This window comes from Dinoponera quadriceps, unplaced genomic scaffold (assembly GCF_001313825.1).
Source record: "Dinoponera quadriceps isolate SergipeBrazil2010 unplaced genomic scaffold, ASM131382v1 scaffold3775, whole genome shotgun sequence".
NCBI classification, from domain to species: domain Eukaryota; kingdom Metazoa; phylum Arthropoda; class Insecta; order Hymenoptera; family Formicidae; genus Dinoponera; species Dinoponera quadriceps.
In genome coordinates this window covers 17002-40619 of record NW_014557748.1, presented here as the reverse complement: position 1 = coordinate 40619, position 23618 = coordinate 17002, and the positions used below count along the sequence as shown (strand labels likewise).

General features: G+C 40.1%; 3 protein-coding genes across 14 annotated transcripts in view; 2 read left to right on the top strand and 1 right to left on the bottom strand.

The window, feature by feature from the left end:
* Positions 1 to 1105: 1105 nt before the first annotated feature.
* On the top strand, positions 1106 to 17564 carry LOC106749422 (transcriptional regulator ATRX-like). 2 transcript variants are annotated; one of them, XM_014628834.1, is made up of 23 exons: positions 1106 to 2037; positions 2103 to 2157; positions 2641 to 2753; positions 2892 to 3017; positions 3130 to 3263; positions 4307 to 7246; positions 8352 to 8701; positions 9016 to 9137; positions 9282 to 9421; positions 9487 to 9759; positions 9870 to 10077; positions 10138 to 10547; positions 10603 to 10901; positions 10967 to 11261; positions 11996 to 12279; positions 12957 to 13116; positions 13204 to 13551; positions 15097 to 15394; positions 15472 to 15690; positions 16013 to 16126; positions 16335 to 16382; positions 16453 to 16599; positions 16795 to 17564. In XM_014628834.1, exons 1-23 carry the CDS (start codon positions 2023 to 2025, stop codon positions 16888 to 16890), a joined length of 7194 nt encoding a protein of 2397 aa, XP_014484320.1. In that variant the 5' UTR covers positions 1106 to 2022; the 3' UTR covers positions 16891 to 17564. The 2 variants fall into 2 exon arrangements, with proteins under 2 accessions (XP_014484320.1, XP_014484319.1); XM_014628833.1 differs by having other exon boundaries at positions 9484 to 9759.
* A 96-nt stretch (positions 17565 to 17660) lies between these two features.
* On the bottom strand, positions 17661 to 23548 carry LOC106749424 (iduronate 2-sulfatase). 10 transcript variants are annotated; one of them, XM_014628843.1, is made up of 10 exons: positions 22200 to 23548; positions 21863 to 22129; positions 21366 to 21684; positions 20140 to 20317; positions 19602 to 19732; positions 19333 to 19504; positions 19054 to 19203; positions 18799 to 18936; positions 18146 to 18702; positions 17661 to 18049 (listed from the first exon to the last, which is right to left on the bottom strand). In XM_014628843.1, the coding sequence occupies exons 3-10, from the start codon at positions 21567 to 21569 to the stop codon at positions 17714 to 17716; spliced, it is 1866 nt and encodes a 621-aa protein (XP_014484329.1). In that variant the 5' UTR covers positions 21570 to 21684; positions 21863 to 22129; positions 22200 to 23548; the 3' UTR covers positions 17661 to 17713. The 10 variants fall into 10 exon arrangements, with proteins under 10 accessions (XP_014484329.1, XP_014484332.1, XP_014484327.1 ...); XM_014628846.1 differs by having other exon boundaries at positions 21863 to 22076; XM_014628841.1 differs by having other exon boundaries at positions 21863 to 22463; positions 22559 to 23548.
* The window catches only part of LOC106749423, a 13216-nt gene continuing 13084 nt past the window's right edge, over positions 23487 to 23618 (top strand). For both annotated transcript variants that reach the window (XM_014628840.1, XM_014628835.1), the window contains exon 1: positions 23487 to 23572. The gene's annotated coding sequence lies outside the window, so the exon portion shown is untranslated. The remainder of the gene's footprint in view (positions 23573 to 23618) is intronic.

Here is a 23618-nt window from a genome sequence, read left to right as displayed (position 1 = left end):
TATGAAACGAGACACAGGCTGATATTCGTAATCAGATATATATATATATAAGGCCGTCTTGAGTTAATCTTTAAATGCTGTACGGTTCATTTCATTGGTTATGAAGAATCTGTAGATAAAGACTTTAAGATGGTCTATAATATAATAATATAAGATCTGACTATGAATACCGGCTGTAATAATCTTTTTGTCGTAGAAAAATGAGCATTGCGTTGGAAAGAAGGCGAAAGAACGTTTGTGCTCTTCATTTCGAGTGCAGAAGGTGTAATATGGTGTAACTACATATGAATAATCAAATAACGGTTCAAAGACAATATATCAATCAGAGGTGATGATTATTGTGTACTGACTTCAGTTAAATAATACTTGATGATTATTAGAAATTACTGCAAAATTACTAACATTTGCAATATCTTCTAGGACTTCTTCTATATTCTGCCAACAAACTCGGACTGAGGAAACTGGTCTCGTCAACTTCAACTAATTTATGCCTGTTTCTACCATCTTGATTTAAATCTAACCGACGATTAACTTAATTGAAATTGACCCAAACGCATTAATTGAACCGATCAATATGATTTGTCATGATTAGATTTAAGCTATAATGATAGAGACAGGCGTTAATCGACCGATTAATGTTCGGTTGCAACATCATGGTTTAAATCTGATCTACGAATTAACAGATTTGACCAATCACACTGGTGAATTAGTTAAATCGATCAATGTGATTGGTCAATACCGTTGAATTAATCGTCGGTTAGATTTAAACCATGACGGTGGAACTGACCATAAGACGTAAAGAATTGAATCAATCGTTAAGAATAACCGATCAGAAATAACCATCAACCATGATTGGTTATTTCTGATCGGTTATTCTTAACGACAAGTGCGATCAGTCAATTCCAATGGAATAATTAGCGGGTTAAGTTAACCGGAGAATTGTAAACTGGCCTTAAAAGGCATTTTTTAAAATGCACCAATCAGAACGAGGTATTCCCAGTGCGCAGCAATCCCAATACGAAATAAGTGTTATGGGCCACCAGCTTTGTGGACACATGATTGGTCAGTTTTCTTCCGCATGTACATCAGACGCTACGCGAGTTTGTCCAGATAGGCCTTACGACTGAGGTTGCGGATAAGCGATTCCACGAATCAACCAATTTCGACACTGGCTCGTCCCGTTCCGATTGATCGAGTTTTTCATCTTCAATCCGTCATTCTCAATCTGTAATATTTAGCTTGATACCTCCTTTGTCGACATCTCTGGTACATGTCTTACATGTTCCAACGCGTTGTTCAGACGAAGAGGCGACCATCTTCGAGTCAAGTGTATCGCGCGTTATTCGAGTAGACGAGTAGTTGGTACGCGGCAAATCACGGCATCCTTCCCGCCATTGAAAAAAACAATTGATCGATCAGGCAGGTTAAATTCACGCTGAGGCTGAGTGAGAAGCCTGATATAACGTGTGTCTTCGTCGGCGTTGTATTTACGACGCGAGAGAATAACGGAATAATTTAACGGTGCGTTCGAACGGACGGAGTTATCGGTCGTACTCGACTCGTTCCGAGGTTGAACGAACGTTGGTACATGTGAGTGACGAGGAATGAAACGATGTATGTTAATGTTGCTAAACGTTTCACCGCAGTAACGAAGAGCAGTGTTGATACGTACGACGACGATATTTAATACGAATACGTTTAACAGATCCCATGTGTGTGTATGTGTGCGTTAATGACACAGATGCACTCTCTAGAGAACGAGCGACAACGTAACCTTAACGAAGTTGCACGATTGCCCGGGATACACACGGATTCGTGAACGCTTGCACGCGTAAAATAGCATTAAAATGGCCATCGCACGCCGTTGCAGCACAGCCGATTAAGAGTTCTCACATTTCATTTGTTAGTTTATTATTTTATACGTACACACATATATACGCACATATATATATATATATATATATATTCATACACATATATGTATTTTAACAATAATAATCGGCTCATCAACAATAGGTTGCAATGATGTCATTTATGGTAAGATATATTATATTACTGTATATGATATCTCAATCTAATATGTTTACTTTTTGTTTATACAGAAAGGTATTGATACGACTAAACAAGAGCTTGCCTATCGGGATAAACATTTTCATGGTAAGTTAATTCTGCAATATCACAGTAAATTTTCATGGTAAGTTATCGAGTTATTTTCATAGTGAGTAATTCTGTAATATGAAGATATTTATTAATATAAGCTTAGAATATAGTTTTATATATATGTTTATATGCTGTTATGTATTATGTGCTATGAGTGTAGTTTTATGTTTATGTATTATATAGGTATTATCATTTTTTATTTCTCTCTGAGATTATAGTTGTGTATTTGGATATTCATTTTAATATTAACTTTTTACGACAATAAAGAAGATAATAAAGTTTTGATATTACTTGTGTTATTGTACTTCAAACTCTCATTTTGCGTCTTGTTGATTTTATATTATGGAGCTTCTATCATTATCATTATTTATATTGAGTAGGGTTATAATTAAAGGAAATTTAACCATACATATTAATATTTCATGTTGAATTTGTGCGAATAATTCATCAAAGATTTATGCATAAATACTTTATGTTTAGATATCCGAATCATTAAAGACAGGCAGGTAGCATGCACTTCTTGTGGCAATAGATTGAAAATTGAGTTAGGACATATTTTTTCTCATCCATTATTGGGAATTTTGCAATGTGAGGTAAAGCTGATACGTTACATTTTGCATTTGAAATAATATATATTACAAAGCTTTTGATCTTTTATAAACATATATATGTACATGTATATATGTATATGTATGCATTTATTATATAATATTACCTTTTTATTTTGTCAGACATGCCAAAAAAATTTTCGAGCTCTAGGTGAACCATCTAATAAAAAGAGATATTGTTACATATGTGGTCAGGAAAAAAAGTTATATATATGTAGTGATAAGAAGTGTTTCTCTGCATTTTGTAAGGTAATAATTGCTTTGTTCAAATTAAAAAAAATGTTGCTAATATTGTTTATTAACATTATAACTTTTGTTATAATTGACGTTACATTTATAAGATATGATTTTATACTTTCAGAATTGTATAAAAAGAAATACAACTTTGTCATTACTGGATGCAGAACATGAAGACTGGAGATGTTTTGTATGTAAATCCAAGCCACTCTGGGAGTTAAGAGCTGTGTGTGCTGCTGTATTGAACGCACTTCCTAAGTAAGTATAGCCAAATATATATATTTTAATTGCAATATTTATTTTGACTAAGAATATACAGTTTTATTTGACACATCTGTGTGTTTTTTAAATTCTGTTTCAATGTATACAATACAGATACATTCTTGTGTAGGCGATTGTGCTAATTACAATTGATATTATGATTTACGTAATAATTAATGATTAATTAACGATTTCATGTGCTTTCATAAAGTTCTTTGTTCCTTTTTGTAGAAATCATAGGAACATTTGTCAAAGCTATGCGAATTATTTTTGTTTTAACACTTGATGTATTTGAAACATTTAAATGCTTATAATATAGATGTATTATTATACAAGTGATTATGTTAATTACTATCGATATTATGATTTACGCATTAATTAGTGATTAATTAACGATTTCATGTGCTTTCCTAAAGTTCTTTGTTCCTTACTGTAGAAATCATCGGAATATTTGTCAAAGCTATGCGAACTGTTCTTGTTTTTACACTTGATGTATATTTGAAACATTTAAATGTATCTTGATACATCTGGTTTCGTGAAAGATATTACAATTTAATGTAAAATATGAATATCGCGTGAATGCATGAAATCTCATTAAATATTAGAAAGTTATAAAATGATTTATTTAAAGCTTTGTGCAACTATTATATAACAACTTTTAGTAGTTATATATATATCTTAGAGATTAAATTGCATGTTTTGACGATGTTAAATGTATCATGTAGCATGTGCACTTTTAACGTTTCTCATCGATACTGTTGGTCCGTTTTGTTATAACATAATCTACTATAGGAGAAGATTGTTTTTTCCATTATTGAGAAAACTTTGTAGAAGCAAGACGAACGCACAAGAGAAAGAAGAAAGTGAAGTAATATATATCGCGTTTCTAGAGCCACAGAAACGGCTGTGACAGATTAAAATCTATCGAGAATATAAAGAAATTATAAAGAAGGATGAAGGATGTGCATGTATACATGATACTACACCAGACCCAAGAGAGAAGATATATGTACATATATGGAATGGATCTTCTGTTTCAGAAGGTGTAACAGGAGTAACATCTTCAAGACTCAAATACATACCTTACCGTCGCAAAAAGAAACAATAGCAAAAACCAAAAGGGTACAGCGAAGCTTGCACGCATTATGCGATGATGAAGATAGTATTTCTGAACCGAAACTACCGTATTTCTATTCGAAATTCATGAAGTTTACGAAAGAAACACACAATCAAGATTCTCACCGATTGAAACCGTTAGAAGTGACTTTAGTAGATTCGTCCGATATGACGAGCGACAATGAGGAAAAGATAATAAAGACCAAGAAGAATAAAAAAGTCAAGCCGATTCCGAGCAGTCAGGACTCGAGTAGTTCATCGTCGGCTTCGAAGCCGGTTGTAAATAAGAGAGATGCCCCGAAGAAAAGCAAGAATCCTAGTGATGATTCGGATGACAGTTCTGTCGTGTTGTCAGAGGAGGTAATTAAACCCCAACATGCAAGAAGGTCCCACGATAGATTTACGGAGAAACGGAAAAGCAGAGGGAATAACGTGACCGATGCTTCTAATAGTGAAAGTGATAAGGACGGTTCCACGAGCAAAGTGCCGAAAACATTCAACAGTTCCTCGGGACATGCTGCGGAAAAGGATGGCAAGAAGGATGTTAGATCTCATAATGTAAGAACCGCTAAGAGCAAGGTAAACAAGTATCGCTACTCAACTAGCGAGTCGGAGGATGAAGATGCCAAGAATACGAAGCAAAGCGGGGAGAAGCGTCCTGCGAGTCGCGCTGCGTCGCACAACGAGGAGCGGAAACGTAACAATTTGAAGGGGAAGACTCGGGAGGACGACTCGGACTCGAGTGGCAAGGAGTTCCAAAGGGAAAAACTCCTTCACGAGAAACACAGCGTTGTGATGAGACGGTTGAAAGATTTGGATGTGGATTACACCAAGTCGCCCGCCGCACGGAATTCCTCGGGTAACCGAATGAAGAAGGACAGCGATGACGAGGAGCAGATGAATGTAACTTTTGGGGATGTGAAGGAGGTTCTGGAAGAATGCAAAAGCATATGTTCGACGTTCCAAAAGTATATGGAAGTTATAGTAGGGCTGTACGAGAAGAAAGATGAGGAGAAGCTTCTACTGATATCGGCGCGAAAGGTGAACGAAGTAATGACGAAGTTGAGTAAGAAGCACAAGGAGCTGACGGCCTTCTACGAGCTTTGGTCCAAGAAATCCAGACGTTCGATGGGCGAGCCGAAGAAGACGGAAGCGCAGAGAGAAGTCGGTCGCGACGGAGAACGATCGCCTTCCGAGGAGACCACTAACGCGTGCGTAAAGCGTAAAACGCAAAGCGAGAAGACTGACGTGAAACGTAAGACACACGAGGAGGAGGAGGAGGAGGAGAAGCTTCGCGAACAGGACAGCAAGGAAGTGTCTGAATGCGACAGCGAAGAGATCTTTTCGGCGGACGAGAGCAGGTCGTCTCGGAAAGTTCAGGAAATTGCTCGCGTCGACGTGTCGGCGATGGACAACAGCGACGTTGATACGGTCGTCAACGAAGACAACGAGCAACCGATAATAGACAGGTTGTTGGAGGAGTGCGAGAAGAGTGACGAGAATTCGCGAGACGACCTGATCGTTTCGCCGGTGTTAGGCGCGTCGGAACAGAAGAGGGCCAACGCGGAAGGGCCGAGCAAACAATCGGCTCCGGAATGCGCGAGCGACACTGATAACAACAAGGCGTCATCGAAGAACAAAGATACCGAGATCGAACAGTCGGAACCGGTCGAACCTGAGAACAAAGACAATACTTGTAATTATTCTCCGGAGAAGACGACTAACTGCGAGACGACGACGTTGCGGAATAACAACGTGCGAGCCGGCAAATGCTTGATCGATGAATCGATGGACGACATGTTCGAGGATTCCTTCGGTGAATTCGAGAGCGCGGAGGACACGATGGAGCCGCGAAAATCAGACGGAAGCGAAGTGAAACGAGCTGCGCATCGAACTGAGTCGACGTCTGATCACGATACCGGCGAAATCGCGTCCCCGAACGACGAAGCGAATCGTGTCGCGACGGCCGATGGCGATCAGATCCCAAACGCAGAAGGACGCGAAGTATCCCGGCCTGAAGGTAACGAAAACGCGGGTTCGGAGGGTCGCAATGAACTCGAGAAAGTGGCCGCCACGACGAGCAACGGGAATAGTCGCGATGTTGACAACTTGAACTCGCGCGAAAAAGCGGATCTCGATGACGCCGAGACGAAGCTTGCAGAAATACTGGCGAAGAAGACTCTGCTGGCAGAGTCGGATTCCGATGATGTCTTGTTGAACTGCTCAACGTCAAGCCTGGTGAACGAGAATTCGGTGATAGACGACTCGAAGAAAAGCGAAACGGCGGACGATGCAAACGACACCGGCGTCAAAGCTGAGGCTAACGCCGAGAAGAAGAAGAAGAAGAGCAGGAAAGATAAATCGAGCGAGGGAACTCGCGACAAGACGAAGAGATACAAGGACGGGAGTGTCGAGGCCGAGAAGGCCGCCAAGAAAGCTCTGTTGGCGAGCAGCACCTCGGAGGATTCCGAGTCACAGGAATCGGAGGAGATCGCCGATAAGATCGACGATAAGAAGTTGAACGCTAAGGATGCCGCCGATATCAAAGCGAAGGAGGCGCTCTTGGCGTCTTCTAATAGCGACGACGATTCCTCCTCCGACATCCAAGTGTCCGAGACGGAGACGAGCGTCTTGGGCTGCAATAGAAGGAACAGAAAGCGTAATCACGACTCCGACGCGATCCTCTCCCCCTCCGTGAAGATAAGGAAGCTGAATCTCCGCAGGAATCACCACTATCTGAATGACGAAAAGTTGAGAGCGACTTGCGAGGTCCGCGTAACGCGATTATCGAAGAAGATCCTCGAACGCTATCCGCACGCGTTACAAAAGTCCAAGCAATATCTGGAACATAAGGCGCTGAAAAGGTACTCAGAATACACACTACAACCTTTGTATGTTGCTTTACACCGTATGAAGTAATCTATACATATATTAACTATATTATCTCGTCGTGTTTTTCTTTTCGTTTTTTTTTTTTTTTCCTCCGAGTATGAAGCGATTATTTCATTTTCTTTCTTCTTTCCCTCCGTACTCGGACGTCTGTGAGATAGTTCGCATCGAAGTAGAAACGGCAGGCAATCGGCATGAAGAATCGTAGAATTATGTTTCTCTCTCACGATTTTTTTTTTTCCGCAAATACTTGTGCATCGTGTCCACACGTTCGAACCTTTGTAATTTTGATGATTGCAAATGTTTGAAGACAATGAATTGCATCGATCACGATGACCTTTCTGTGAGACATCCCGAAACACTCCAAACGAGGAGTTGTTGTTTGTTCATGGCGTTGATCTGATCATTGCAATCAGTGAACTTGATAACATACCGGAAAGAAAACAATTTGAGCAGGAAGAGAGAGAGAGAGAGAGAGAGAGTGTGTGTATCTGAATGATCGGCTTATTTTACCTGAAATTTTCCGAAATAAAAAATCGGCTTGTGCATTTTGTAAATTTATATATACGTGTTGTGTGTCGCATGAAAACTTCATTGCTCGGTATATTTTGTCGATATATTTAATCGATTTAATTCATAAATGGAGCAACTGACTGTAATTGTAGAGAGAGAGAGACAGAGAGCGCATCATTTCTCTACACTCTTGGTTCGATAACTCACGTCGCTTGCTTTGACGTTGCTTCTCTTTCCAGTATATTATACAGTTCAGTGATCAGATTATTATATACAGTAATTAACATAGCAGTGATATGTATCTATATAATTACAATTAGCACCATCTTACAATGATACAGTGGAAGCAATACTCTTGTAACTTCTACGACAGAAGAGATCTTTGCGTACAAAAAAAGGATTGTTCTTATTGTAATCTCGTGTCTCTTATTTCTAAAAACTTTGCCGAATTGGTATATAAGAGAGGGAAGAGAGAAGTTTTCTTTTTTACACAATAAATTTTTCGTACAATACTTATGCCGTATTAATCATTATCCAAGGAAACCTTATTTCCATTGTCCTTTGCAGTCTTGTTAATCTGGATAAGCTCGAAAAGAGACACAAAAGCGCAAGAAAAGACTCCGACGACGACGCGTCGACGGACGATGACGACGCATTATCGAAGATCTCGAGGAGATCGAATAAGGGAAGAGGGAAGCAGGCGACCAAAGAGGCAGCTGAAGAGGAGTCTTTGATGGATCATTTAAAGAGGATAGAGAACAACTGTCCTTGGACCATAGAAGCGATTTATACATCCGATGAGTCCGTTGATCGTGTAGCAAAAGTAGACGATGCGCCTGTGTCTAACGAGGCTTTACTGTTAGAGGCGAATAGAGTCGCGAAACAGAATCTGTTAAAGTCTTCTGATTCAGATGCCGGTAAGCGATTTACTGCTGGACGTGTAATAATTCCTACAACGGTGCATCATTCTATGCATGAGACCTAGGCACATCTCGACTGTAGATTCTTCGACGAGTACAATCGGGAATTTTTCTTAGAAGAGAAAGAAATACTTAATTTCTTGTCTCTCCTCTTGTAATTCTTCCAACTATTGAGATAATGCTCTCTGTGTCTCTCGGATAAGACTTTCGTTATTATTTCTGTAGAATGTACAATATATATATATATGAGATTTTATTAAGCGGTTCGTGCAATTATAGCTACTTAAGTGCGAATATATATATATATTTAGATATAGAAAAGCCAATGGCATCGGACAGCAGTAAAAGCAGCGACGATAAAAGTGCGGAGACGGAAGATAAAAAAAAGAAATCTGAGAAAAAGCCCGAAGACAAGACTTCGAAGCAAGACGAGGTACAATGCGATTTCCTGCGATTTGAGACAATTTGTTGAGTTGCAAATTTGTTACGCAGAATAAAATAAGTTATTAAAATATGGCATGGATACGAATACGCATACGTAGAGATTTTTAATCGTTACTCCTTTAAAATGTTTCAGAATAAGAAAGATAAAAGTGGGAAAAGTAATTGGAGGCGAAATAAAATTTTAACGATGAAACTGTCGGACACTGATTCCGAGACTGAGAAGAAGAAATGGAACAAGAAGCAAGAAAAATTGATAAAGAAAGAGGAGAGGAAGTGAGTCTTCCCGTTTCACGAAGCACGGGACGAATTTCCCTTTTCAATTTCTTTTTTTACAGCAGCGAGTCCGACGAAGGGGAGGAGGCCAAGGTAAAGAAGAAGAAGAAGAAGAAGGGCGCACGGAGAATCATAGATTCCGATTCGGATATCAAATTGACGGATTGCGATTCTGACACCGATAATTCCTCCAAAGCGTCAGACGGCAAGAGAAATTCCGGCGACTCTGTCATCTCGTTAGGATCAGTCGACGCGAAGAAGGAGAAGCTGAAACGGAAAGGGCGCAAGCGTCGTGATAGCAAATCGTCAGCTACGGATTCATCGATCGAAGAGAAGAGGCAAATCAATATAGATTATATTTATTTGGCTCGCCTCTTTATTTTTTGCTTTACTTTCCGCACCTTCGGCACCGCCAAAACGCTTTTAAGCTGACGATACATACTTGTAGGCCGAAACCGAAGCGAAAGCGGATTAAGAAAATGGCGTCTGACAGTGACAGTAGCGACGCGATGCAAACCTCCCAGGGGACGCCTGGTAAGAGCGGCCGAAAGAACATTCGGAAGGTCTTGAAGGACAAGCAAGTGGCGGATGACACGAAGCAGGCCGCCAAGGAGGAGGAGGAGAGGCTGAAGCGTATTGCTGAACGCCAAGCTCTGGTATGCGATTCGGCTGGCTGTCGTTATCATCGCGTATATCGCTGCATGCTTTGATTGCAGTACAACGAGATGTACGAGATGAGGCTGGCAGGGGAGGAGAAATTGGAAAAGCTCGTTCTGGACTTCGATACGGGAACGAAGGAGGAGCTTGTGAGCGTACACGAGGACTTGGTGAAGCGTCTGAAGCCGCATCAGGCGCAGGGTATCAAGTTCATGTGGGACGCCTGCTATGAGTCTCTCGAGAGGATAAAATCCACGTCCGGGTCCGGATGCATCATCGCCCACTGCATGGGTCTGGGCAAGACGTTGCAGGTGATCGCTCTGACGCACACGCTTCTTACGCACGAGACGACGGGCGTGAAGACGGTCCTGGTGGTCTGTCCCCTGAGCACGGTGCTCAATTGGGTGCACGAGTACAAAACGTGGCTGACGGATCTGGACGACGACGTCAACGTGTACGAGCTGACCAAGTAAGTTTATTATCAGACGCAAGACGACGGCGGTTTGTTGCAACGGCGATTTCAGGTTCAAGAAGAACTTCGAGAGGAAGTACCAGCTACAGAGGTGGCAGCAAACAGGCGGTGTGTTGATCATCGGCTACGAGATGTTCCGCAATCTCACCGGGGCGAATAGGAATATTCGTAAGGGCATGAAGGAGGCGATACTCGAGTGCCTGGTCGATCCCGGCCCGGATCTCATCATTTGCGACGAGGGCCACTTGTTGAAGAACGAGGACACCGCGTTGAGCAAGTGCATAAGAATGGTGAAGACGATGCGACGCATAGTACTCACCGGGACACCGTTGCAGAACAATCTGACAGAGTGTGAGTGTGTTACCTTGAGGCGCGTTCCATTTCCTTCGACTGTCTCGTCCGTTTTGTCCCCGCAGATCACTGTATGGTGCAGTTCGTAAAGCCGAATTTGCTGGGCACGAAGAGGGAATTCTTAAACCGATTCGTTAACCCGATCACGAACGGTCAGTTTGACGATTCCACCGCGTACGACGTCAAGCTGATGAAGAAACGCGCCCATGTGCTGCACAAGATGTTGGAGGGCAGCGTGCAGAGGTTCGATTACTCCGTACTCACGCCGTTCCTACCGCCCAAGCAAGAATACGTTATCTTCGTGAGACTAACAGAGACGCAAATTCAAATGTATCAGTATTACTTGGCTAATCTCGCAAGGTATGTCGAACGAAGATGTGTATACAAGATGTTCTGAAGTTATAACGATACTTTAACACCGCATTTTGAAGCTTAAGGGGATGCCAAAGTCGATGACGAACTTCCTAAGCGTCGATACGTACAGATGATTCTCAAAATGTTATGTTGCATAAAAACTGACATGATTACTTTTCTCGCGTTTTCTTGTACACGTATATCGCACGTAAATGTAAATGCGATGAATGCGCGCTGCTGTGTTTTATCATATCTAACGGGAAATCTAATCGAAATGTTTCCGCAAACTTTTCGTATTGCTTAAGCCTTTAAATTGAATTGAAATGTATCAAAACGTTTTTTTTTTTCTTTTTAATTTTCTCGATTGGAGCATTGACACATATGTATAAGCTGCAGGATTTCAGGTATGATGTAAATATTTACGCTAATTGATAGTTGGAGATCACACACACATTTTTTGTCAATTTTGTCATTTTGAGCAATATTCCAATTTATTTTCACGCGTAGTTTCATTGTTTAAAAGCACACACACACACACACACACATGTGTGTATATATATATATATATATATATATATATATAAATGTTATATTCTATACAATCAGTACGACATAAACTTTGTAAGATAAAGTCAATATTTTGCCTGTAAAGTTTTCAGGTACGGCAAACCCTTAATATTGGAGCCGAAAACCCTGATACAAATTTCCAGGAAGTTATCGTCACGTTTATTCTTTTACAGACGTCATCATGGCCCGGGAGGATCTCTCTTTGCAGATTTTCAAGCGTTACAAAGGATCTGGACGCATCCTGTCGTTTTGCGCTTGAACGCGGAGAAAATAGAGAAGGCAAACGAGAAGAAACTTACGAGCGATTCGGAGGGTTCATTGAAGGATTTCATCAACGATGATACTACCGAGTCGGACAGTTCTCCCAGCAGTTCGAACAGCGACAGTGACGTTCAAGCTATCGACGATATAAAAAACAACGTGCCGAGACGCAAAACGAGGAATAATCCTGGCGTTGGTGAGTTTTCGATATTGTTGCACCTGAGTATAGTTTGTATCCTTATGTTTCTCCTTTTTCTTTTTTTTTTCTCCTTGCATCTGTACGTCTTCTTTTTCACGTTTGGACGTTGGCTTTTAATTATTTCATGTTTACAAGCTACTGAAGTTGGTCATCTAGTGGTCGAAACAGTGGTCGAAAGTCGTTTCGTGTTATTGTTTACACAATATATGAAATTGCGCACTATAACTACGGCAAGGTTATCATACGCCTTGTAATACTTTTTCGTGACTGAAATAAAAAAATCGATAATATACGAACTAATAATGACGCAAGGTTAAGAAGGAAAGAAGTAATGGCCAATAAGAGCTTAATTAATCCCGACTGTTGCAGCGATGTACAGTCTGTCTAATAAGTGCGTGACCGACATAATTTTCAAACTATTATAAAAATATTTAAAAAATGACACATGTACTACACAATCAGTACTGTAACGTTTTTGTATTAGTAAGTCCTCCAATCACCACCGTTGTCACTTATTGCCTGACACCTTCCAGACATATTTTCATCAATTTTACAGCACTCTCCCGCTATATATTATCCTTTTCTTTCTAAGTTAGCCACTAACACAACAACCATTTATTAATTGTATTTAAAGGAGAAGGTTTGTTAAATTACAAAGATGCGTTGATTTCCAGAAGAGGAGCCAGAACCGTCGCCTAAGGAGGCCGCTCCTGCGGAAGTGGAATGGTGGTTGCAGTTCGTACAGCCCGAGCACTTCGAAGACCTGAAAGTGTCGGCCAAATTGTTACTTCTCTTCAGCATCTTGAAAGAATGCGAACAAATTGGCGACAAAGTGTACGTATCCCTTACGTAACACACACATACACACAAAATTAGATAAACAACGATCGTGCCGCTACATCATTGTTTACTACCCGACAGGCTTGTGTTCTCGCAATCCCTGTATTCGCTGACTCTGATCGAGGAATTCCTCCGGAAGATAGACGACGAGACGCAAAAGAACGTGCAGCTGGAGTCCCTGGACAATCACACGGGAAGCTGGGCCTTAGGTCTCGATTATTTCCGCTTGGATGGTCAAACGTCAGCCGACAATAGAAGCGCATGGTGCAGGATATTCAACAGGCCCACCAACACGAGAGCGAGACTGTTCCTCATATCAACGCGCGCCGGTGGATTGGGAATAAATCTGACTGCAGCGAATCGTGTGATCATCTTCGACGCCAGTTGGAACCCCTCTCACGATGTGCAAAGCATATTCCGAATATACAGGTATTTACAGGAATATACAAAAGATCGATCGATTCTCGACCACTTTTTAAGGAGAGATGGACCGAGATGAAAGAAGCGGAGAAATCCAGTAACTTGTAATCATTTCTAATTCTCAGGTATTATTTCTCTGCCAAATGTCGATTTTCCGTTGAAAAGTTCTCCTTTGTTTTCTTTATCCGTTCTAAATAACTTAATTTGAATCTTTAATCTCACATATGACATGAAGACGAATTACAACAAATTAATTATGTTGAAACCAGGGATCCGGACCGAATGAAAATATCTGTCCGGTTCCGCTTCCAGTATACTAAAATATTTAATAAAAGTTCGAGTTTCGGTTCTTTAAACTTGTTTCCTTGCTGAGATTATATATGTATAACGTGTACAATAATATATTATAAAAAATAATATCTCTTTCTCGATATAGATAGCATTTCTTCACTATTTCCATCTTCTATTCTTAACTTTTTTGGATATATAATATCCTTGTTATTTACCTCTCCATAACGTAACATATAAATTATGTAGATTCTGGGAATATTCGGAGAATATCTTGATATTCTCCGAACATTCTCAGGATGTATATGTTCCGTCAGAATAATTCGTACAATTTCAATTTATTGAGGATAATTGTCTTTCTATTCATCCCAAAATTGTTATATATTATTTCTTCTATTAATCCTTTTCTGTTCAATATCGTTTGCTTGAAGTTTATTTTCTATTTATCGCGATAACTGATCAATGTGCTGTTTTTTTTCCGTGAGAACTGGAATTTTATTATGAAATGAAAAAAAAAATTATTTTAAGTCACAGAATAAGAACCGAAATAATGAACCGAAAAGAACCGTAAATCGAAAAAAATTTAACGGTTCCGATTTCGGCTCCGCTTCTATAGGCTTTATGAAATTTCGCTACAATTTATGGTTCCGGTTTTACAAAACTACCAGTTTCCATACGGTTTTCAGTTCCGGTCTGGTCTGAATCCCTGGTTGAAACTAAAAAATTGAACGTTTCAGACTCTATTTTACGTCATCATCGGCAATTAACAAATTTAACCCTTTGCACTCGAGGGCTCCGGAGCGGAGCCATTTAAAATTTGTCTTCAAACTCGAGGGCTCCGCTATGGAGACAATGCAAATAACTTTCAGTTCATAACATAAGGACAAAGACAAATCGTAAAAACTATTGTGTATAGGATATTCCGCTCTTGCTATTTGCATTTGAGTTTGAAGAGTTTGAAGACAAATTTTAAATGGCTCCGCTCCGGAGCCCTCGAGTGCAAGGGTTAAGGACTGTGTGTCGTTCCGTAATTCAGCGGAGTAGTTGAAAAGACGTGACAAACCGTCTATGCAGGTTTTTCGAACAAGAAGAAACTTTTTGAATCCAGCCACGCTAATTTCCAGAAGCGCAAAGTCGGGACTAATAACTAAGTAATTGCTGAAGACAGCCCAGAAATAGGGTCTGAAATGTTGAACTTTTTAAATTTTGATATAATTAATTCACTTCCTCAAGTTTTGATCGTCTCTAATTTTTACACACGATCAGATTCGGGCAGAAGAAGCCATGTTACGTGTACCGTTTCCTCGCGGCCGGAACAATGGAGGAGAAGATTTATAATCGTCAAGTCACGAAACTCTCGTTGTCGTGTCGAGTTGTGGACGAGCAGCAGATCGAACGGCATTACAGTAATCACGATCTGAATGAATTGTACATGTTTGAGCCGTACGATAAGGAGAAGCCGACGTTGAATTTACCTAAAGATCGACTGTTAGCGGAGATATTTCTCAAGTATAAGGATATCGTGGATAATTACCTTGAGCATGACTCTTTGTTGGAGAACAAGGTGAGAGATATCTTCTTTTGTTTCTCTCACGTTTCCTGCGTGTGTCTATACCTTATGTGATAAATTGATTATTACAGGCTGAAGAAGAATTGGACGAGGAGGAACGCAAGCAAGCCTGGATAGAATATGAAGAGGAAAAGAAAGGAAAGCCGCCAATGGTAATGTCTTATCAGAACAATATGCTTCCGCAGCAGTACAATCTGATGATGAATGCCGATCAAAGCGGCATGATGTCTCAGAATGCGGTATCTCTACAGATGCAGTATGAGAATCTCCAACAGCTTATCCGTAAAGATGTAAGCATTACCGTTAAATATGATAGTACTTCGCGTTCCACATATAAGATGCTGAATAACTGCCCCAAGTTCCTCTAGTGAAATGTTTCTTAGCGAGAATTCGGCTGCTCGTTTTATAGTCGCCGGAAGCCAAAAGGACAATTTTTCCTTCTTTTTCAATCATTGATATGCAGTCCTCGAATTTGTAAATAAATTTGTTTGTAAGTTTTCCTTTCTTTTTCTCGATTATTTCTGTCGTTGTTAGCATCTTGTAAATGGAATTATAGGTGTTTCCGGTAGAAAACCGTTAAGTAAGTTACTCATATTTCTGGAATTTTTGTAGTTTCCTAACGCTACGATGGAGCAACAGAGGCTTATGACAAATCGAGCCTTACTTGATATGTATAATTACTGGGAACGACAAGCGGTACTTCAACCTAATAGGGTACAACTACCGGTAATTAATTTATTTTGTCGATATTCTTATTTTTATATTTCTTATTATTGCATTGTTATGTCCAAGATTCAGTCAATCAGTGGGAATCAAGTCAGCGGGAACAAACGTTAGCTAAAAAGAATCATGTTTAACATAAATAATCGAGATAAAATTCAAAATTTACAATAATAATAATTTATTACATATTTAATAATATATAAATTTATAGACCTATCAACCAAGAATGCCGGTAGTACAACCAACGACCAGCAGCAACGTAAGTATAATTGTTCGCGCATCGAATATGTGAACTTTTTGAGACGCTCATTTGTCATTTATTGTTACAGCAATCAATATTGAACCAATTGGTTACGGGGCAAGCGACAAATTACATGAACATAAACCAGCCCGCACAAAGTGGAGTAAATCCATTAGCAAAGCAATTTACATATCGAAATGTTCCCACTAACAATACAGGCAACAAGGATAATGAGGTAATCGAAGTAGTAGTACACTCTATATCATTTGTACGTGGCTGTTATAACTGGAATTACTCATATAATTTCCAATTTTACATACACACACACGCACAAGATGAAAATTTGTATATGTGATTCTTGTTATAATGGGCCAGGCGTACATGATTCGTACAGAGTGCGAATAGTTGAATACAATTAATTTACTTTCAGGTGGCCCCTAGTACAAGTAATGTCGGTACGATAAACACACAAGCGGGGCAAGTGGTACAACCACAAGCTGCTACAAATAAAAATCAAGAGGAGTAAGAATATTGTATATTTATTTTAGTTTCTACAATATAATTATATTTTAGCATTGTTGATAAGCTATCTATGCGTACATCTATACAAATATAATACGATAAGAGCTTTACAACAGAAATTTGAACTGTATACGAACATGTATTATTTACGTTCGATGTTACTTTCTCATGTAATATAAAAGGATATTCGCAAATTATTACTTAGGTACTAATAGCAAAACTATATTATTGCAATTAACCGTAATGAGTTTTGTAACACGTGTAGACGAATTCCACGTTTTATACTTTCAAGAATTTTCTGTACAGGCTGTGCAATACAATAATATTAGACGCATGTTAAGTCTGGTATTGCAAATCCTTTACAGAAGCAAGAGCATTCGAAAGGAAAGTGTAAGGTATGCCTCGAAGAAGCTGGCTTTTTCTTATTTTGTAGTTCGTTAACTTAACGTTAAAGAATCATTTTCATCTTACGCTATTAAGCACATATATAATGTTTATTTTTCCCCTCATTTATGCGTTCTATTCGTCCTATAAATATTTTGTAAATTAATTTAGAGAAGTCTTTTACGATACGTAGGATATCACACTAGATATAGTAGGTTATGAATTATATCACGAAATATTATGATGAATTTGTTGTGCGATTTTAATTTTATAAATATAGCGATATCTAAATTATTCTCTTTTAATTCTCCGATTTACTAATTTAATTTGAGCTACGTATTACACATAACGAACGAGCAAGGAGTTTCGTTAAAACGGGGGATGTGTGTATATACTAAACATTGATTATGACTAATATTTACATGGCACTGAAGCGTTGAAATTCAGTACGTTGGAAGAGCACTTCTCCACCCATTTCTCAACAACGACCTTAGGTATTCCTTTGTACTTGACAGATCTGGCGTAGCGGCTATATTGAAATTTTCTGCCCTGTCCACCCTATGATCATACAATTCCTCCGCGATAAGAACATTCCAGTCTGGTTTACACGTTTCATGCGCGAACGGTATCCACGCGGTGTAACGATAGTCGTTGCTTTTCAGAGTGTAGCCCATTATAGTTATCTCTCTCAAGTGTGGTTTATCGCTGTTTGGGTGGAGCGTAGGTTGAATTCCCGGTCTTGGATATTGGCTGAACGCTGCCTTCTTCCAGGATATGTCCTAAAGTTTTGCAAATATTAAAGAGAATCATATATATCTCTTATTTTGTACGATATTTTTGTAGAATCTAGAAGATCAAACGGGATGTCGTCTCACCTGGCATCGTGAGATACTCCTTATGAGCGGTAGAAGTGTGATACCCTCGCTACAAGGATCGGATTCCTTCCGATAAGTAAGATTGCTTAAGCGTGACTCGTGCTCTCTATCAATGTGAATTTGACACATCGGTACAGGCGCGCCCGCCAAGTCCGCGATCGTCGGAAATATGTCGACGAGTTCCACGATCGCATTCGTGACTTTACGTTTCCTCTGCATTCCACGATATGACGCATCGCTCTTTATAAATTTATCATATCGTTGTCGATTATACACCTTTGAGACTTTCCTCTTGCGTTTGTCCATATAATATCCTGTATTTCCACGCGTTTTCGAGTCGCCGATTTTCGTAGTATTCAGTATCACGTACTTTAAATCATCAGTTTCACTGGCGATGTTTGCTACTTTTGCGGTACATTTTGTACGATCGACAGCTCCAACGTGGTAATTAACGGAATCAAATGTGAGCGTTGGGATCGATATTAATAAAGGTACATGTACAGAAACGTCAAAATTGCTGTACTTCGACCAAACAGCGTGTTCTCCAAGTGCCCAACCTATATATTTAATATTCTGTCACATAACACGAATGTATGTGTGTGTGTGTATGTGTGTGTATTATATATCTTTTAGTTTATTAATTAGACGCGTACCATGATCAGATGTTAATATTACGATAGTATTCTCTCGAACCATCGAGACGTGCAACTGATACATAAGTTTGCCAATCAGATTGTCAATGTAGGACACGGCTGCATAATACGATTGGATAATCAGCTTGCCGAACTTCTCTGAAAACACCGATTCAAAGAAAGAAAGAAAAAAAAAAAACAAAAAGAAAACGTAACAATGTAGATACACGTAAAATCAAGCGAAATAAACACATGTGTGTATAGGTAAATGTATACCTGGAATTTTTTCCCATGGAAACTTTAATTTCAACTCTGCCACGTCTTGTCTCCATCGAAGGTCGGTCCAGGGATTATAAGCGACGTTATCTACATCATTCGGCCACAGATATGGCTCAGGTATTTTAAATTTATGAATCGGATGATATTCTGCGACATATTTAGAAACGGAAAGATTACACTGCATACGATTATATGAATTAAGTAAATCATTATATCCAAGTGTAATGAAACTAATATATTCTTAACATTATTATCGGTAAAAGCTAGAGGATGTACTTAGGAAACGGTCAGGATACTTCAACGGTATATGAGGTTTCTGAAAGCCAACAGCGAGGAAGAAGGGTTTGGAGTCTCTTCTGTGCTTATGTATGAATCTTCTCGCTTCCTGTAACGTCTCAATATCGGGCAATGTTTTATTTGGCATAGTTGAAACGTGTGCCGGACATACCTGCAAACATAATATATAATATACACAAGCGTTATCCAAAAAGATATATTTTACATGAGTTGTGTGACATAGTTGACATTGTTTCATTGGACATTACGATATTTCGTGCCGCTTTTGATTGTGAGCTTGCTTTGCAAACGGGAGCGTTTTTATATCTATCTGTGTAAGGATGAAAAGGTTTCTCGGTCCACGAATAAGGACTATCGTCAGATTTATTGGAACTTATACCTGCAAGATGAAATGTTCACTTTCACGAGGAATGTGCGGGACGAACAAAATTCAAAATCAGATAAATATAATTAGTAGTAAATATAGAGTTAAAAATGTAAATTTATACAACATATCACTATCATTTATTTATACAAATATATATATAATCAATTTGATATTTGAAGCTTTCGCAGTATAAAATGTCTTCTAAAACGTCTCTTCGATCTGGCTTTCGGGTTGGAGCAACGTTTTTCATTGATTTATTTCCTACGAATTGTCTTGGAAACAAATTCACAAAGGACATGTCACCAAACTAGGAAGCCAGTTCGAGTGTAAGTGTTAATTATTAATTTATTTATACGAACTACTTTTATTATAATATAATTATAAAATGTACTATTTATTTATATAATCTAACACTTTACCTGGATGAAATACTTTTCCTATGGACATCGTGGTGTAACCATTGTTCTTTAAATGCTCCGGTAAACTGGTATAATTGCCAACTGTATCGCGCCAGTAACTGTAGAAATCATACAGCTGAAGAGTATCCGGTCTTCTGCTTGTCAAAAGTGAATTCCTGCTAGGCGCACACAAAGCCTGCTGCAAGTGTATAAGTTGTTTCTTTTTTTTTATACATCGAACGTGACAAGCAAAACGTACTTAGTTTTCTTCAAAGAAAATTGTACGCGCCCTCAATAGTTTTCCAGGAGAAGGATGAAACAATAAATATTGGTATCTGGAATATCTTCGAAACTATGAGAATAAGGGAAAAATTTATCTAACAAAAATTAAGAAGCGGTTTATAGTGGTAATGCTTTCTTCAAGGTGGAGTAACTTCAAAGACCTGAAGGTCAGGATTGAATCAATCGCTGTAAACAAAATAGAGAAACTTAAAAAAAACTCGTATTTTTGCAAATGCATCGATACACTAATGTGCGATGATTAATAATCGATTTTTCTAATATTATTTTTTACAGAAGTATTAAAATGATGTTATAGAAAAGTAAGGAGAAAAGGAGATATTTCATATCTTGTATTGAAAAGAATTAGAATAGAAATTGAAATAATTGAGAAAAAGTAAAATATTTCGAAAAGTATTCATTTTTCGATGATCTTACTTCGAGGGGAAAAATTTCTCATATATAATGACATATAGAATATGTCCATATATGTATAAATATAAATAAATAAATAAATAAATAAATAAATAAATATATATAGGCGTAATTCATTATATATATTTATTATATGTATATATTTATATATAATTTTATCTAATTATATATGACAAATTTTTTTCCGGGGCTCTAGTTTTATACGCAAAAATGATCATAGGAATCGATTTATATTAAAAAAAAACTATATGATTCCATTTAAAAAGACAAAAGTAACTTTCAGATCTTTGAAGTTACTCCACCCAGAAAAAGGCGTTGCTATAAAACGACCGCTTCTGCACCACGTAATTTCTGTTAGATAAATTTTTCCCTCACCCTCATAGTTTCGAGGATATTCAAAGTAGCAATCATATTATTGCCTCACTGTATATAACTCGAGTTAGAGAATGTAGACGAACGTTTTTTTTTTTTTCGAGGAGACACTGATCTTGTTTATAAGATGGTATTTTCATTCCATCCGAGGAGACGGATACCTGTGCGAACGCTTCGGCGAAAACAACGCTATCCTCTGCCAAAGCGTCGATGTTCGGTGTGTACGCGTTGTTATCGCCGTAACATCCCAGACTGGTCCTCAGATCATCGACGATGATCAGCAAGAAATTCGGACGAGCGGCGGCGGCATCGTGAGCTAGTGTAATTGCGATTAAACAGAAGCAGGTCACGGTAAACATCGTCATATTGACTTAACGTATGCGCTTTGAGAGGGGAGTGTGCCCGGTGATTACGTTAGAAAGGTGTTCCCGTTCCTCCCCATATTCATCATTCGAACTATTTGTTCCTACGAGTCCGCTTCTAAAAGAAATAAAAAAAACCAATGGCGAGAATTTGGCGCGAAACCACCCCCATATATAATACAAAAGCTTGCAGCAATATTGCTGTAACGTTGTCAACATTGCTGCAATGTTGCGGCAACATTACTGCAAGCTTCTGTACTGTACGGGGTGTTGCGGTTTCCACTGCGTCGTCGTACCTAAATCGAAGGCACGCGAGTTGTGGCAGTCGCCGTTGAATTCAGCGCGCCAGCCTGCGCGTCACCTGGGCGATCTCACGTGACCGTCGAAGTCAGCTGGCGATGTCGCGACAGCTGGTTAGCCCCGCGAGGCACTGCTGTTCATTGTCGGTCGGTCGGTCCGCTGTACGCTTGCCGCAGTAGTTCAATATCACAATTTACAGATTTACGTCACCTAACGAGGCCTTACATTCCGTAATAGCACTAGCTGGTCGCGGCGATGTTGCGCTGTTACGCCGCACACGTAATTTACGATGCGTCATCGGTGCCGACAGGCTTTACGCGCGATAAACGTTACCTTCACGCTCGCTCCCTCGACCCGCATTATTCCTTCTTTGTTGTCGTTAACTTGTCGTTACCCCCCTCCTTATCATCTGTATATTTATATTCTTAATATGACCAGATGAATTATTCCCCCGAAACGATGGTCCGTATTCTGAGTTCACTTTTATCGACAAAAGTGCCTCTGAAAGTGGCGCAGGAACCACCCGATTGGTTGAGAAATCACATTAACCTTGCTGTTTTGCTCGGGCCTGTATGACCCGAAATCACTCTTACTTCCCTGTTACATTGTTATATGATGAATGAGTGAGCGTGCTGGCATTTCAAATTAATGTTCTTGAGCTACGAAGCCAAGCGAAATGTCAAAACGCTCACTCGAATCACATAAAATCACATAAGAATGTAACAGCGAGATAAAGATGATTTCGGGTCAAATAGACCCGAACAGAACAGCAGAGTGCAAGGCACTTTTATCGATGAAAGCGAGTTCAAAATATGGACCGATGTTTCTGCAGAGAGAGAAAAAGAGAGAGGGAGGAAGAAAGAGAGAGAGAGAGAGAGAACGTCGGAGACCGAGGTTGGCTGAAGTTGTCAGGATTAACCGTGACGTCGAGGTCAACCATCGATTACTCAGTCTCGAGCGATCGCGAATGAGAGAGAGTGAGCGAGCGAACGAGTGGAAGGAAGAGAGCAAGCGAGCGAGGCTACTTCCGATCGCAGCCGATCTCGTTCTCCCCACTCTTCTTCGCGCCGTCGTATCGGCGAATCAGCTGATTATTGTTTTCGTTCTTTGGGGACAGCCAAGTAGACGGCCGCGAGCGCGCGATGTTGACGCACGCACGCACACACACACGCGTACCCCGACTACGACGACGTTGACGCCAACGCGAAACGGTAGCAGCCAGTGGCGGATCCGTCGCGCATTTCGCCCGCGTCCAGTCGCGCAGTGCGGACCGTCGCTTACGTCGCGTGCGTGTTATCACAGTGCCCGTTATCGTCGCGCGCTCGTCGTCGTGCCCACGACGAGTGGACCCCGTGAAAGACAGAGAACGGAAAAAGGAGAGAGAAATAAAGGAGGGGGAGAGAGAGAGAGAGAGAAACGCGAACGGAGTGCGAAGCGAGAGGAAGCCGCACGCGCGCCACTACGTCGTGGCGCGTTTCCCCGACGGCGAAAACCCGAGGATCGACGTTTCGCGCGGGTGACATCATTGTCGTCCACTGGCTACTCGCTCGTTCAACCGATCGACCGCTCGTTCGTTTGTCTGCCCGCCCGCCTGCTCATCGGCTCGCTTTGTCAGTCGCACGCAGAATGACGCAGTAGACGGACGCAGTGCGCGCGAAGGTGACAGGCCCCACGCACCATGAGAAGACACGGTGTCGCACGGTGAAGTAAGTTGCCCGACCACCGATGGTGTTCCCTCCGTCTCCCCCCCCC